This window comes from Hyperolius riggenbachi, chromosome 3, assembly GCF_040937935.1.
Source record: "Hyperolius riggenbachi isolate aHypRig1 chromosome 3, aHypRig1.pri, whole genome shotgun sequence".
Taxonomy (NCBI): domain Eukaryota; kingdom Metazoa; phylum Chordata; class Amphibia; order Anura; family Hyperoliidae; genus Hyperolius; species Hyperolius riggenbachi.
This window is the reverse complement of record NC_090648.1, coordinates 319,170,142-319,182,445: the sequence shown is the minus strand read 5'-3', so window position 1 is coordinate 319,182,445 and position 12,304 is coordinate 319,170,142. Positions and strand designations below refer to the sequence as shown.

Below are 12,304 nucleotides of genomic sequence, written 5' to 3'. Positions count from 1 at the left end.
GAGAGAGATGGGCAACAGTTCCATGTGTTTTGCAAAAACCCACCAGAGCAGAACAGTTTGACAGGTTTACTAGACAGCAGTGACAAGGTGTTAAGGTTGCTCAGAATACAGTCATCACAACCCCATACACATTTTATCTGACTGCAGAGAGTGACTGTGTTTTAAAGCAGTGGGCTATTAACCCTTACACTGAATATGAGTAAAAAAACAAAAACACAGGGAACATCTAAAATGTTACTGGTACTATTTATATCAATGTTTGTGTCATCATGCTACGTCACTTCATAAAAAGCAGTAGTATTATAAATGCATAGCTCGCCCAATGCTGCTATGCCTTTCTCGTTTACCAGATGTTAACCACTTGATGACCCAGCCTTACCCCCCCCTTAACCACTTGAGGACCGTGGGCTTTACCCCCCTTGAGGACCGGCCACACTTTTTTTCCATTCAGACCACTGCAGCTTTCACGGTTTATTGCTCGCTTATACAACCTACCACCTAAATGAATTTTGGCTCCTTTTCTTGTCACTAATAAAGCTTTCTTTTGGTGCTAATTTGATTGCTCCTGCGATTTTTACTTTTTATTATATTCATCAAAAAAGACATGAATTTTGGCAAAAAAAATGTTTTTTTTAACTTTCTGTGCTGACATTTTTCAAATAAAGTAAAATTCTGTATACATGCAGCGCGAAAAATGTGGACAAACATGTTTTTGATAAGAAAAAAAACCATTCAGTGTATATTTATTGGTTTGGGTAAAAGTTATAGCGTTTACAAACTATGGTGCAAAAAGTGAATTTTCCCATTTTCAAGCATCTCTGCCTTTTCTGACCACCTGACATGTTTCATGAGGGGCTAGAGTTCCAGGATAGTATAAATACCCCCCAAATGACCCCATTTTGAAAGAAGACATCCCAAAGTATTCACTGAGAGGCATAGTGAGTTCATAGAAGATATTAATTTTTGTCACAAGTAAGCGGAAAATGACACTTTGTGACAAAAAAAAAAGTTTCCATTTCTTCTAACTTGCGACAAAAAAAAAATGAAATCTGCCACGGACTCACCATGCCCCTCTCTGAATACCTTGAAGTGTCTACTTTCCAAAATGGGGTCATTTGTGGGGTGTGTTTACTGTCCTCGCATTTTGGGGGTGCTAATTTGTAAGCACCCCTGTAAAGCCTAAAGGTGCTCATTGGACTTTGGGCCCCTTAGCGCAGTTAGGGCTGCAAAAAAGTGCCACACATGTGGTATTGCCGTACTCAGGAGAAGTAGTATAATGTGTTTTGGGGTGTATTTTTACACATACCGATGCTGGGTGGGAGAAATATCTCTGTAAATGACAATTTTTAAATTTTTTTTTTTTACACACAATTGTCCATTTACAGAGATCTTTCTCCCACTCAGCATGGGTATGTGTAAAAATACACCCCAAAGCACATTATATTACTTCTCCTGAGTACGGCGATACCACATGTGTGGCACTTTTTTGCACCCTAACTGCGCTAAGGGGCTCAAAGTCCAATGAGTACCTTTAGGATTTCACAGGTCATTTTGAGAAATTTCGTTTCAAGACTATTCCTCACGGTTTAGGGCCCCTAAAATGCCAGGACAGTATAGGAACCCCACAAATGACCCCATTTTAAAAAGAAGACACCCCAAGGTATTCCGTTAGTAGTACGGTGAGTTCATAGAAGATTTTATTTTTTGTCACAAGTTAGCGGAAAATGACACTTTGTGAAAAAAAACCAATAAAAATCAATTTCCGCTAACTTGTGATAAAAAATAAAAACTTCTATGAACTCACCGTACTACTAACAGAATACCTTGGGGTGTCTTCTTTCTAAAATGGAGTCATTTGTGGGGTTCCTATACTGTCCTGGCATTTTAGGGGCCCTAAACCGTGAGGAGTAGTCTTGAAACAAAATTTCTCAAAATGACCTGTGAAATCCTAAAGGTACTCATTGGACTTTGGGCCCCTTAGCGCAGTTAGGGTGCAAAAAAGTGCCACACGTGGTATCGCCGTACTCGGGAGAAGTAGTACAATGTGTTTTGGGGTGTATTTTTACACATACCCATGCTGGGTGGGAGAAATAACTCTGTAAATGGACAATTGTGTGTAAAAAAAAAAATCAAAAGATTGTCATTTACAGAGGTATTTCTCCCACCCAGCATGGGTATGTGTAAAAATACACCCCAAAACACATTATACTACTTCTCCCGAGTACGGCGATACCACATGATTGGCACTTTTTTGCAGCCTAACTGCGCTAAGGGGCCCAAAGTCCAATGAGTACCTTTAGGATTTCACAGGTCATTTTTGTTTCAAGACTACTCCTCACGGTTTAGGGCCCCTAAAATGCCAGGGCAGTATAGGAACCCCACTAATGACCCCATTTTAGAAAGAAGACACCCCAAGGTATTCCGTTAGGAGTATGGTGAGTTCATAGAAGTTTTTATTTTTTTGTCACAAGTTAGCGGAAATTGATTTTAATTGTGTTTTTTCACAAAGTGTCATTTTCCGCTAACTTGTGACAAAAAATAAAATCTTCTATGAACTCACCATACTCCTAACGGAATACCTTTGGGTGTCTTCTTTCTTGGATGGGGTCATTTGTGGGGTTCCTATACTGCCCTGGCATTTTAGGGGCCCTAAACCGTGAGGAGTAGTCTTGAAACCAACAATGTCGCAAAATGACCTGTGAAATTTAAAGGTACTCATTGGACTTTGGGCCCCTTAGCGTACTTAGGGTGTAAAAAAGTGCCACATATGTGGTACCGCTGTACTCAGGAGAAGTAGTATAATGTGTTTTGGGGTGTATTTTTACACATACCCATGCTGGGTGGGAGAAATATCTCTGTAAATGACAATTGTTTGATTTTTTTTTTACACACAATTGTCCATTTACAGAGAGATTTCTCCCACCCAGCATGGGTATGTGTAAAAATACACCCCAAAACACATTATACTACTTCTCCTGAGTACGGCGATACCACATGTGACACTTTTTTGCAGCCTAGGTGCGCTAAGGGGCCCAACGTCCTAATCACAGGTCATTTTGAGGCATTTGTTTTCTAGACTACTCCTCACGGTTTAGGGCCCCTAAAATGCCAGGGCAGTATAAGAACCCCACAAGTGACCCCATTTTAGAAAGAGGACACACCAAGGTATTCCGTTAGGTGTATGGTGAGTTCATAGAAGATTTTATTTTTTGTCACAAGTTAGTGAAAAATGACACTTTGTGGAAAAAAAAAAACAATTTCCGCTAACTTTTGACAAAAAATAAAATCTTCTATGAACTCGTCATACACCTAACAGAATACATTGGGGTGTCTTTTTTCTAAAATGGGGTCAGTTTGTGGGGTTCCTATACCGCCCTGGCATTTTACGGGCCCAAAACCGTGAGTAGTCTGGAAACCAAATGTCTCAAAATGACTGTTCAGGGGTATAAGCATCTGCAAATTTTGATGACAGGTGGTCTATGAGGGGGCGAATTTTGTGGAACCGGTCATAAGCAGGGTGGCCTTTTAGATGACAGGTTGTATTGGGCCTGATCTGATGGATAGGAGTGCTAGGGGGTGATAGGAGGTGATTGATGGGTGTCTCAGGGGGTGGTTAGAGGGGAAAATAGATGCAATCAATGCACTGGGGAGGTGATCGGAAGGGGGTCTGAGGGGGATCTGAGGGTTTGGCCAAGTGATCAGGAGCCCACACGGGGCAAATTAGGGCCTGATCTGATGGGTAGGTGTGCTAGGGGGTGACAGGAGGTGATTGATGGGTGTCTCAAGGTGTGATTAGAGGGGGGAATAGATGTAAGCAATACACTGTCGAGGTGATCAGGGCTGGGGTCTGAGGGCGTTCTGAGGGTATGGGCGGGTGATTGAGTGCCCTAGGGGCAGACAGGGGTCTAATCTGATGGGTAGCAGTGACAGGGGGTGATTGATGGGTAATTAGTGGGTGTTTGGAGGAGAGAACAGATGTAAACACTGCACTTGGGAGGTGATCTGATGTCGGATCTGCGGGCGATCTATTGGTGTGGGCGGGTGATCAGATTGCCCGCAAGGGGCAGGTTAGGGGCTGATTGATGGGTGGCAGTGACAGGGGGTGATTGACAGGTGATCAGGGGGGATAGATGCATACAGTACACAGGGGGGGGGGGTCTGGGGGGTGGTCTGGGGAGAATCTGAGGGGTGGGGGGTGATCAGGAGGGGGTAGGGGGGGGGGGTAAAAAAAATAGCGTTGACAGATAGTGACAGGGAGTGATTGATGGATGATTAGGGGGGTGATTGGGTGCAAACAGGGGTCTGGGGGGTGAGCAGGGGGGGGGTCTGAGGGGTGCTGTGGGTAATCTGGGGCAGGGGTGGGAGAAATCAGTGTGCTTGGGTGCGACATAGGGTGGCTGCAGCCTGCCCTGGTGGTCCATCGGACACTGGGACCACCAGGGAAGGAGGCATCCTGTATAATACACTTTGTAAACATTACAAAGTGTATTATACACTTTGTATGCGGCGATCGTCGGGTTAACATCCCGCCGGCGCTTCCGTATGGCCGGCGGGATGTTGCGGCGGGTGTGCGGAGACAGGCGCCGGCGGAGGATCGCGTCACGGATGACGCGATCGCTCCGCCCATGCCCCTACAAGGTCCGCCGCCATTTGTCAATACAGCGGTCCTTGCGGGGTCCACTTCCCGGCCGCCAATTGTCAATACAGCGGTCGGGAAGTGGTTAAGGACCAGCGCTGATTTCGCTGATCTGTGCTGGGTGGGCTCTACAGCCCCCAGCACAGATCAAACAGGCAGAGCAACCAGATCGCCCCCCTTTTTTCCCCACTAGTGGGATGATGTGCTGGGGGGGGTCTGATCGCTCCTGCCTGCGTGTGGCTGGCGAGGGGGGGGCACCTCAAAGCCCCCTCCACCGCAGGATTCCCCCTCTCCTCCCTCCCTTCCCCGGAGATCGGAGGCTGCACAGGAACGGATCTGTCCTGTGTAGCCTCTAACAGGCTCCTGCCTGTCATGTGACAGCGATCCCCGGCCACTGATTGGCTGGGGATCGCTGATCTAGTACAACGCGGCTACTGTTAGCAGCGTTGTACAAATGTAAACAAAGCAAATTATTTCCGCTTGTGTTTACATTTAGCCTGCGAGCCGCGATCGGCGGCCCGCAGGCTATTCACGGAGCCCCCCGCCGTGAATTGACAGGAAGCAGCCGCTCGCGCGAGCGGCTGTTTCCTGATTAATTAGCCTGCAGCCAGCGACGCAGATGTGCATCGCTGGTCCTGCAGCTGCCACTTTGCCGACGCGCGTTATGAGTGCATTACCCGGCCCTGCTCGCCGGGTAATGCAGGCTGCAGGCAGAAAGTCACGTGAAGGAAGAGGATCGTGGGAGCTGCGCGCCACAAGGAGGTCGGGAGAGGAGGAGGTCGGAACAGGAGGTCTTCTGATAGGTGAGTAAATGGGTTTTTCTTTTCTTTTTCAGGTGGTGCTGCTGATTGTGGTCAGAACTGCTGAGCATTGTGTATATTGGGGTCAGATCTGCTGAGCATTGTGCATATTGGGGTCAGAACTGCTGAGCATTGTGCATATTGGGGTCAGAACTGCTGAGCATTGAGCATATTGGGGTCAGAACTGCTGAGCATTGTGCATATTGGGGTCAGAACTGCTGAGCATTGTGCATATTGGGGTCAGAACTGCTGAGCATTGTGCATATTGGGGTCAGAACTGCTGAGCATTGTGCATATTGGGGTCAGATCTGCTGAGGATTGTACATATTGGGTCATATCTGATAAAGATTGTGCATATTGGGGTCATATCTGATAACGGTTGTGCATATTGGGGTCATATCTGATATCAATTGTGCATATTGGGGTCACATCTGATAACGATTGTGCATATTGGGGTCATATCTGATAACGATTGTGCATATTGGGGTCATATCTGATAACGATTGTGCATATTGGGGTCATATCTGATAAAGATTGTGCATATTGGGGTCATATCTGATAAAGATTGTGCATATTGGGGTCATATCTGATAAAGATTGTGCATATTGGGGTCATATCTGATAAAGATTGTGCATATTGGGGTCATATCTGATAACGATTGTTCATATCGGGGTCATATCTAATAACGGTTGTTCATATTGGGGGTCATATCTGATGACGGTTGTGCATATTGGGGTTATTGAACGTGTTTTTTGTTCAAATCTGCTCACATTCCATGTAATTTCTAGAGAAAACCTGCACAATTATGTGAATTTTCTGGGGAAAGGGTCCCCAAAACTTGGGCGTTGCACTTTTAAAGGGAACCCGAGGTGAGAATAATATTGAGGCTGCCATATTTATCTCCTTTTAAGCAATACCAGCTGCCTGGCTGCCGTGTTGGTCCTCTGCCTCTAATTCTTTCAACCATAGACCCTGAACAAGCATGCAGCCGGTCAGGGGTTTCTGACAATATTGTCAGAACTGACAAGATTAGCTGCATGCTTGTTTCTGGTGTAATTCACTACTGCAGCCAAATAGATCAGCAGGGCTGCCAGGCAACTAGAGTTGTTTAAAAGGAAATAAATATGGCAGCCACCATATCACTCTCACCCTGGGTTCACTTTAAATTACAGTTAGCCCCGCCCTCATCCGGTCATGACCACGCCCATTTTTCGCCGCAGCGCGCAATGTCAGCTCCCCCAGAAATTGGTCCAACACCTGCATAGCACCCCCTAAAAAAAAATCCTGGAGCCGCCACTGCTAGGAACTTATAGAATAGAAGAAATAAGGTTGAAAATTTTGTTAGAGTCTCTTTAAACCATGGGTGTATTATATATGCATAGCTCGCCCTACGCTGGGCCTTTCTTGTTTACTAGATTTTAAACCATGGGTGTCAAACAAGGCCAGCAGGCCAAAAGGGCCCCTCCTTGCCATTTTATGTAGCCCTCGAGCGCTTCAAATATGCATCATTGTAAGCAGTTAAAGAACAGAACACTGCCTTCCCAGTCAGAGGATGGCAGTGTTACACACACACACACACACACACACACACACACACACACACACACACACACACACACACACACACACCTTTTCCCCCTGGAGCCCACTCCCCACATAGGAGAATAGAGCAGCATTATCTGCTTTAGTGCTGTGAACTAGCAGCTGTGATTTTTTTATTTTGTGTGTAGTCATGACTTTTTTTAATTTATTTTTTAATCCAAACTGTCCTGATTTGTAATTAAAAACAGGTAGATCACCTTTGCCCTCCACCCTTCTTATACCTTAGCCAATTCAAAGTACACATTACACATAATGCAGTCCTTTCCAATACAGGAAATGCCTCAGAAGAATATATCAACAAAATAAATTGGAATAGTAAAGAAATTTCAGCTGAAATTTTTCATAGTAATTAAATATAGCTTATCTGAAAATCCTAGAAAGAAATTAAGTATTAGTTAAAAACAGACACTTACAAATGACTTGCATGTATGCGTGTTGAAGAATAAACAGATTCATTTGGATCCTCCACTTCATAAATGGTTGTATCACATTCACTCATGCTTGAGATAAGAGTGATTGGCAGGTTTTCATATTCTGGTATCTCTTCGTAATGACAAACATTTTCATATTCCGGAATATCAGCATGTAGCATGGCTTCTGAAGGTGCCTCCTGTGGCTTTTGTGGTATTATCAGACTGTCATCTAAACACTTTGAGATGGGGTTATTTACAGCACTGAGGTCAACCTTGTTTTTGTGTTTCTTCTTGGACTGAGGGCTGAATGAATCAGCGGATTGTGCCTTTGCAGGTTTTGTCTTCCTCTCTAGAGGAGGTGAAGGTGAGTTTCCAGCACAAGAGAATAGATCAGAGGAGCCACCATTACCTGACAAACTACCGCGAGACAAGAACTTCTGAAAATCACTCTTTATGACGCAGACAGACAATTTCAGATTAAGAAGCTTCTTCAAGGAACTTTTCTTAGGGCTTTCAATTGTGGGGTTTTCTATTCTGTGCATATCAACGGAAGACAAAGACTTAGCTCTGGGCTTGGTGAGCGGAACTGTGCCACCATTACTGCAAACATTTTTGAATGATTCGGGGCTACCTTGAAAAGGTAAAATTGGGTGCTGCAACTTCCATGATGGTTTTTCAGAAGACTGGGATTGTTTGGGGGTAATCTCTCCATGCCTTGAAGTACTGTATGGAGAACTGTCATCATTACAGCTGGAAAGCTTCTCCTCTGAAGCAGCCTTCTTTAGCATACCTGGGGCAGGTAAGCTGAACCTTTGTGGCTTCTTTGGAGCAACTTTTGGTGAGCTGGCAGCCGATGTGTTGAGAACATGGTGCTTTTCCATGACAGCATTTCGCAGTGGCAGTTGTTCATATACAAGTTTCAGTTGTTTAGGCAAGCTCATTGACAGTGTACTACATCTTTTAAAATGACTGTTTTCTTCATCCAGAGGATTGGTATCACTTTCACCTTCAGCATCAACTGGCACTGGAACTATACTTGAATTGCCATCATTAGACTCACACTTTGCAGCTGAGGTGTTAGGTGTGATGCAGTTTTCTGTGGATTGGTCAGAGTTATTCTGTCCATGTTGAAGATTTGTTTGTAAACTGGCACCTAAATGTTCTTGTTCATGGTTTTCAGCAGTACTATCAATGCAGTCTTGTCTTACTAGGCACTGTGTGCGCAATTTCCTTGGTTTTGGAATTGGAAGAGTCTTAAGTGGTGGTGGCGGACATTTGGACTGTTCGCCATCTTCTGTACCTAAAGGTTTGTTGGTCAGTGGCATACCATTGTTCTCTTTCACAGTGTCAGTTGTTTCAAGGTTCGAAAGAGCCACAATGCTTTGAGTAGGAGGAATGGAAGACTCTTTTGTTGACGCATTATGATTTTTTATCTTAGTAGGTCCATCAGGATTTGAAAATCCCAAGATGCATTTGTTGGATTCTGGTTTAAATTCAATGACATTGTTACCTGTTGTCTTAGCGCCTTTGTCAGAGATTTCTTGTTTGCAGGTGTAACCATTTGTGAAGACATTTTGAGTTAAAACATCCTTGACCTTGTCTTCTAAAATGCTGGCCTTCAGAATAACTTGGTTTGCTTTTGCCAGCTTGGCATGTTGACTGCAAGGTTTCCGTCTCGCTCTTGCACAAGGAACTGCCTGCCCACACATTTTTTTATTTTCTAAGTTTTCCAGCTGTTCAATTACCTTTTGGGTTTTCTGACAGTATTCCCCATTTCCAAGTCTGTGACTGCAGTCCAAAGAGCAAGAACAAGGTGAAATGATATATGTGGAACTTTCATCATTGGCTGATATTTCTTGCTTGTAAATTGCATTTTCAGATTTAGAGCCTTGGGGTTCATCTTTGCTAATACTATTAGATTTAATGGCTGATTGCTGCTGCTCTTCCGGGACAGATGAACTCTGGACAACCTTTGGCTTTGGAGCAATTGTCGGCTTTGATTTCTTTGAAGCTGGTGTCACTTTGGACTGAACAACATCTGGCTTAGGAGCAATAGGTGGTGGGCTGGGTTTCTGGACCAGTACATGTTTTGGCTTCGGGGCTACTGGAGGCTTCTTGATATCTGTGAAAGTAAAAACATACCATCATTATTCATGACACTATTTTTGAGAAACTTAATTTACTCACTAAAGCAATTAGGTGCAACTATTATAATTCACCAGTCAATGCAAACAATCAGTAATCTATACACAGTTCCCTATTACCAGGAAGCAGAAATCCACAGTTCTGACCTCTTCCTCCTTCAAGAATGTGACAAGCTTTAATAAACTTTTCCTAATAGATCATTATAAGAGTCTAGTATATCTCTCACCACCATATGTCTGCCAATATCTACATCAAATCAAATGATTAGATTTAAAAGTATGAAGGGTAGAATCTATTAGTCAGATTGGAAACCAACAACTGAATATTCATTTAGTTGTACAGCAGTTTGAAGTGTTGGCAAACATGGATTTGTGCATTGCATGTAAACCATTTCTTATTTATTCTTTCATCACATGGCTGGTTGGGTTTGCAATGCTGACTTCCTATGTGAATGGCATCTTCAGCTCGGTTGGGCTGAATTGCAGTCAGCACTGTTTAAACTTCTCCTTCTATCCTACTTTCAGCTACAGGAGGTAGTGCAGGAAGAGCTAGGAGGGGGCACCAGCCAGTCTTTTCCTATGACTGCAGGGCTATCGCGGCCTACCTCCTCCCTATGCTGCACAGAGTGAACAGGAGGAGGTGGTGGGTGAGTAAGTTTAGGAGCAGAAACTCTAAATTGTTTTTTCATGAATCTCTGATTTATGTGACCAACTCTTATAAAGGGAATTTCTGTGGAATAGCGGCATCAAATATGAAAACTGTGTAAGGAAAGACCCAATTCCTGATTCAACCTTTACTAAAATTAAAAACCTTTTACCAATACTCACAGTGATCTTTGCATTTCAAAAGAAACTAGCCAATTTTTCACAAGAAGATGGAAGAAACTCATTTTATTCATTCATCTCTAGTAAGAAAACGTTTTCTTGCATGTTAGATTTGCAGCGGATGTACAAAAAGGATGTGACTCAATATAGCCTACAAATGACTGGAATAAAAATATCACTCGTGTATCTGAGGATTTGACAATCGCTCCCAAAGGCCATATTTATGTCACAACAGCTACAAAAACTTCATAATCACTTAAAGCGGATCCGAGATGAAAAACTATCTATAACAAGTAACTTGTCTAGATATCTTCTCTAAAGTTTAGATAGTTTACACAGCAAATATAGCTGCAAACAGCTTTAATTGAATATGATTATTTCTTCCTGTGATACAATGACAGCAGCCATGTTGTTTGTAAACATTACACAGAGGCAGGCTTATCTGCATCTTGAGCAAAAAAACCTAATCCCGCCTCCTCCTTCCTCCTCCCCTCTGCCTCTAAAATCTCTGACTAGTAATACCTCCCCCTCCTCCTGCCCAGACTGAGCTTCCATGAGCCCTTGCTACTGTCTGAAAGTGTATTGGCTCTCTAAAAACCTGTGGGTGTGGCTTGTTTAGTTTATAGGGAATTAGAGTATAAAAACAAAAACAAAATAGTATTTGGCTTGATGAATGCCCTATAAACAATAGGAAAGGAACACAATTATGCAAAGTTCATCTCGGATCCACTTTAACTGGCAAAAAACATGAATGGGTTCTGGGACAGACATAGCATGATTGAAAACATTAACGGGGCAGAGAAAATCCCCACTTTGAGCACCGCTTTTTTAAAAACTTACACAGTTTGAACAAACTAATGTGCAATTTAGGAGCCGGACTAACTAATCCAGTGGCCTGCAGGATATTTTTAGTGACCAATTTAATTGCTAACAATTAGACAAAATGTAGGCATCAGCTATACTCTTTAAAGCTCATTTGTAACCAGGACCCTGGGATTTATCCAATTACGAAGGCCTTTACAGAAAGAAAAATCTGTATCCAATATGCTCCAAACAAACTTGAAGGAAGAAAAGTCCTTACAGTGCGTTGGTGTAACTTTCTGGAAGATTCTCTGATGATTTCCACTGTGGGCTGAAGATTGACTTTAGGAATCACAAACAATATAGTATGCTAAATACTGCAATATTGAGACGATTCTCATTGCTAAGAGGAATGAGGGATCATTTCTATTATTTATATTATGTAGATTTATTACACCGCTCTTGAGAGTATACATAAAAATCATTCACATCAATCCCAGCACCCAAAAAAACATAAAAAGTAATGTCCCTATTATAGACATACAATCACACACTACAGATCCAGTATGAGCAGAAGCCATTTAAAGTGGACCTGAACTCAGAACTCCTCTCTGCTCTAAAAGATACACAACAGCATAATAACCTTTAAACAAAACAAAACAAAAAAAACATTTCTTTGTTACACCTGATACAAATCCTAAAATATATCTGCACCATTTCTACTTCCTGATTCATGGAAACAGACACATTGTTAACATATTGTTGCCTGTGCTTTCAAATGAGCTTATGTGCCATCGATGCCGAAGCAGTCAGGTGACCCAGGGGAGAGATCAAATTACAACTTGTGATTAAAACACAAATGAGGGGGAATTAAATATGCTAAACTCTCTAAATACATACAGGAAGCATCTGTTTTCCTTCTGTCCTGTGCAAGAGTTCAGGTCCACGTTAATCTACAAGTATTCACTTCTGTAGGAGAGAACTGCAGTATTCAGAGGTAGCCAACATAAATGGTGAGAATACACAACCTCCAGGTAGGCAGGTACCCAGGACCATAGAAAATAGAGATAACCTCTTATCCTC

At 43.0% G+C, this 12,304-nt stretch overlaps 1 protein-coding gene across 1 annotated transcript in view; it reads right to left on the bottom strand.

The window, feature by feature from the left end:
* FGD6 (FYVE, RhoGEF and PH domain containing 6) overlaps positions 1-12,304 on the bottom strand; it is a 165,200-nt gene that overhangs the window by 111,077 nt on the left and 41,819 nt on the right. The window contains exon 2 of the mRNA XM_068276795.1: positions 7,452-9,573. Coding sequence (XP_068132896.1) covers positions 7,452-9,573 — 2,122 coding nt within the window. The remainder of the gene's footprint in view (positions 1-7,451; positions 9,574-12,304) is intronic.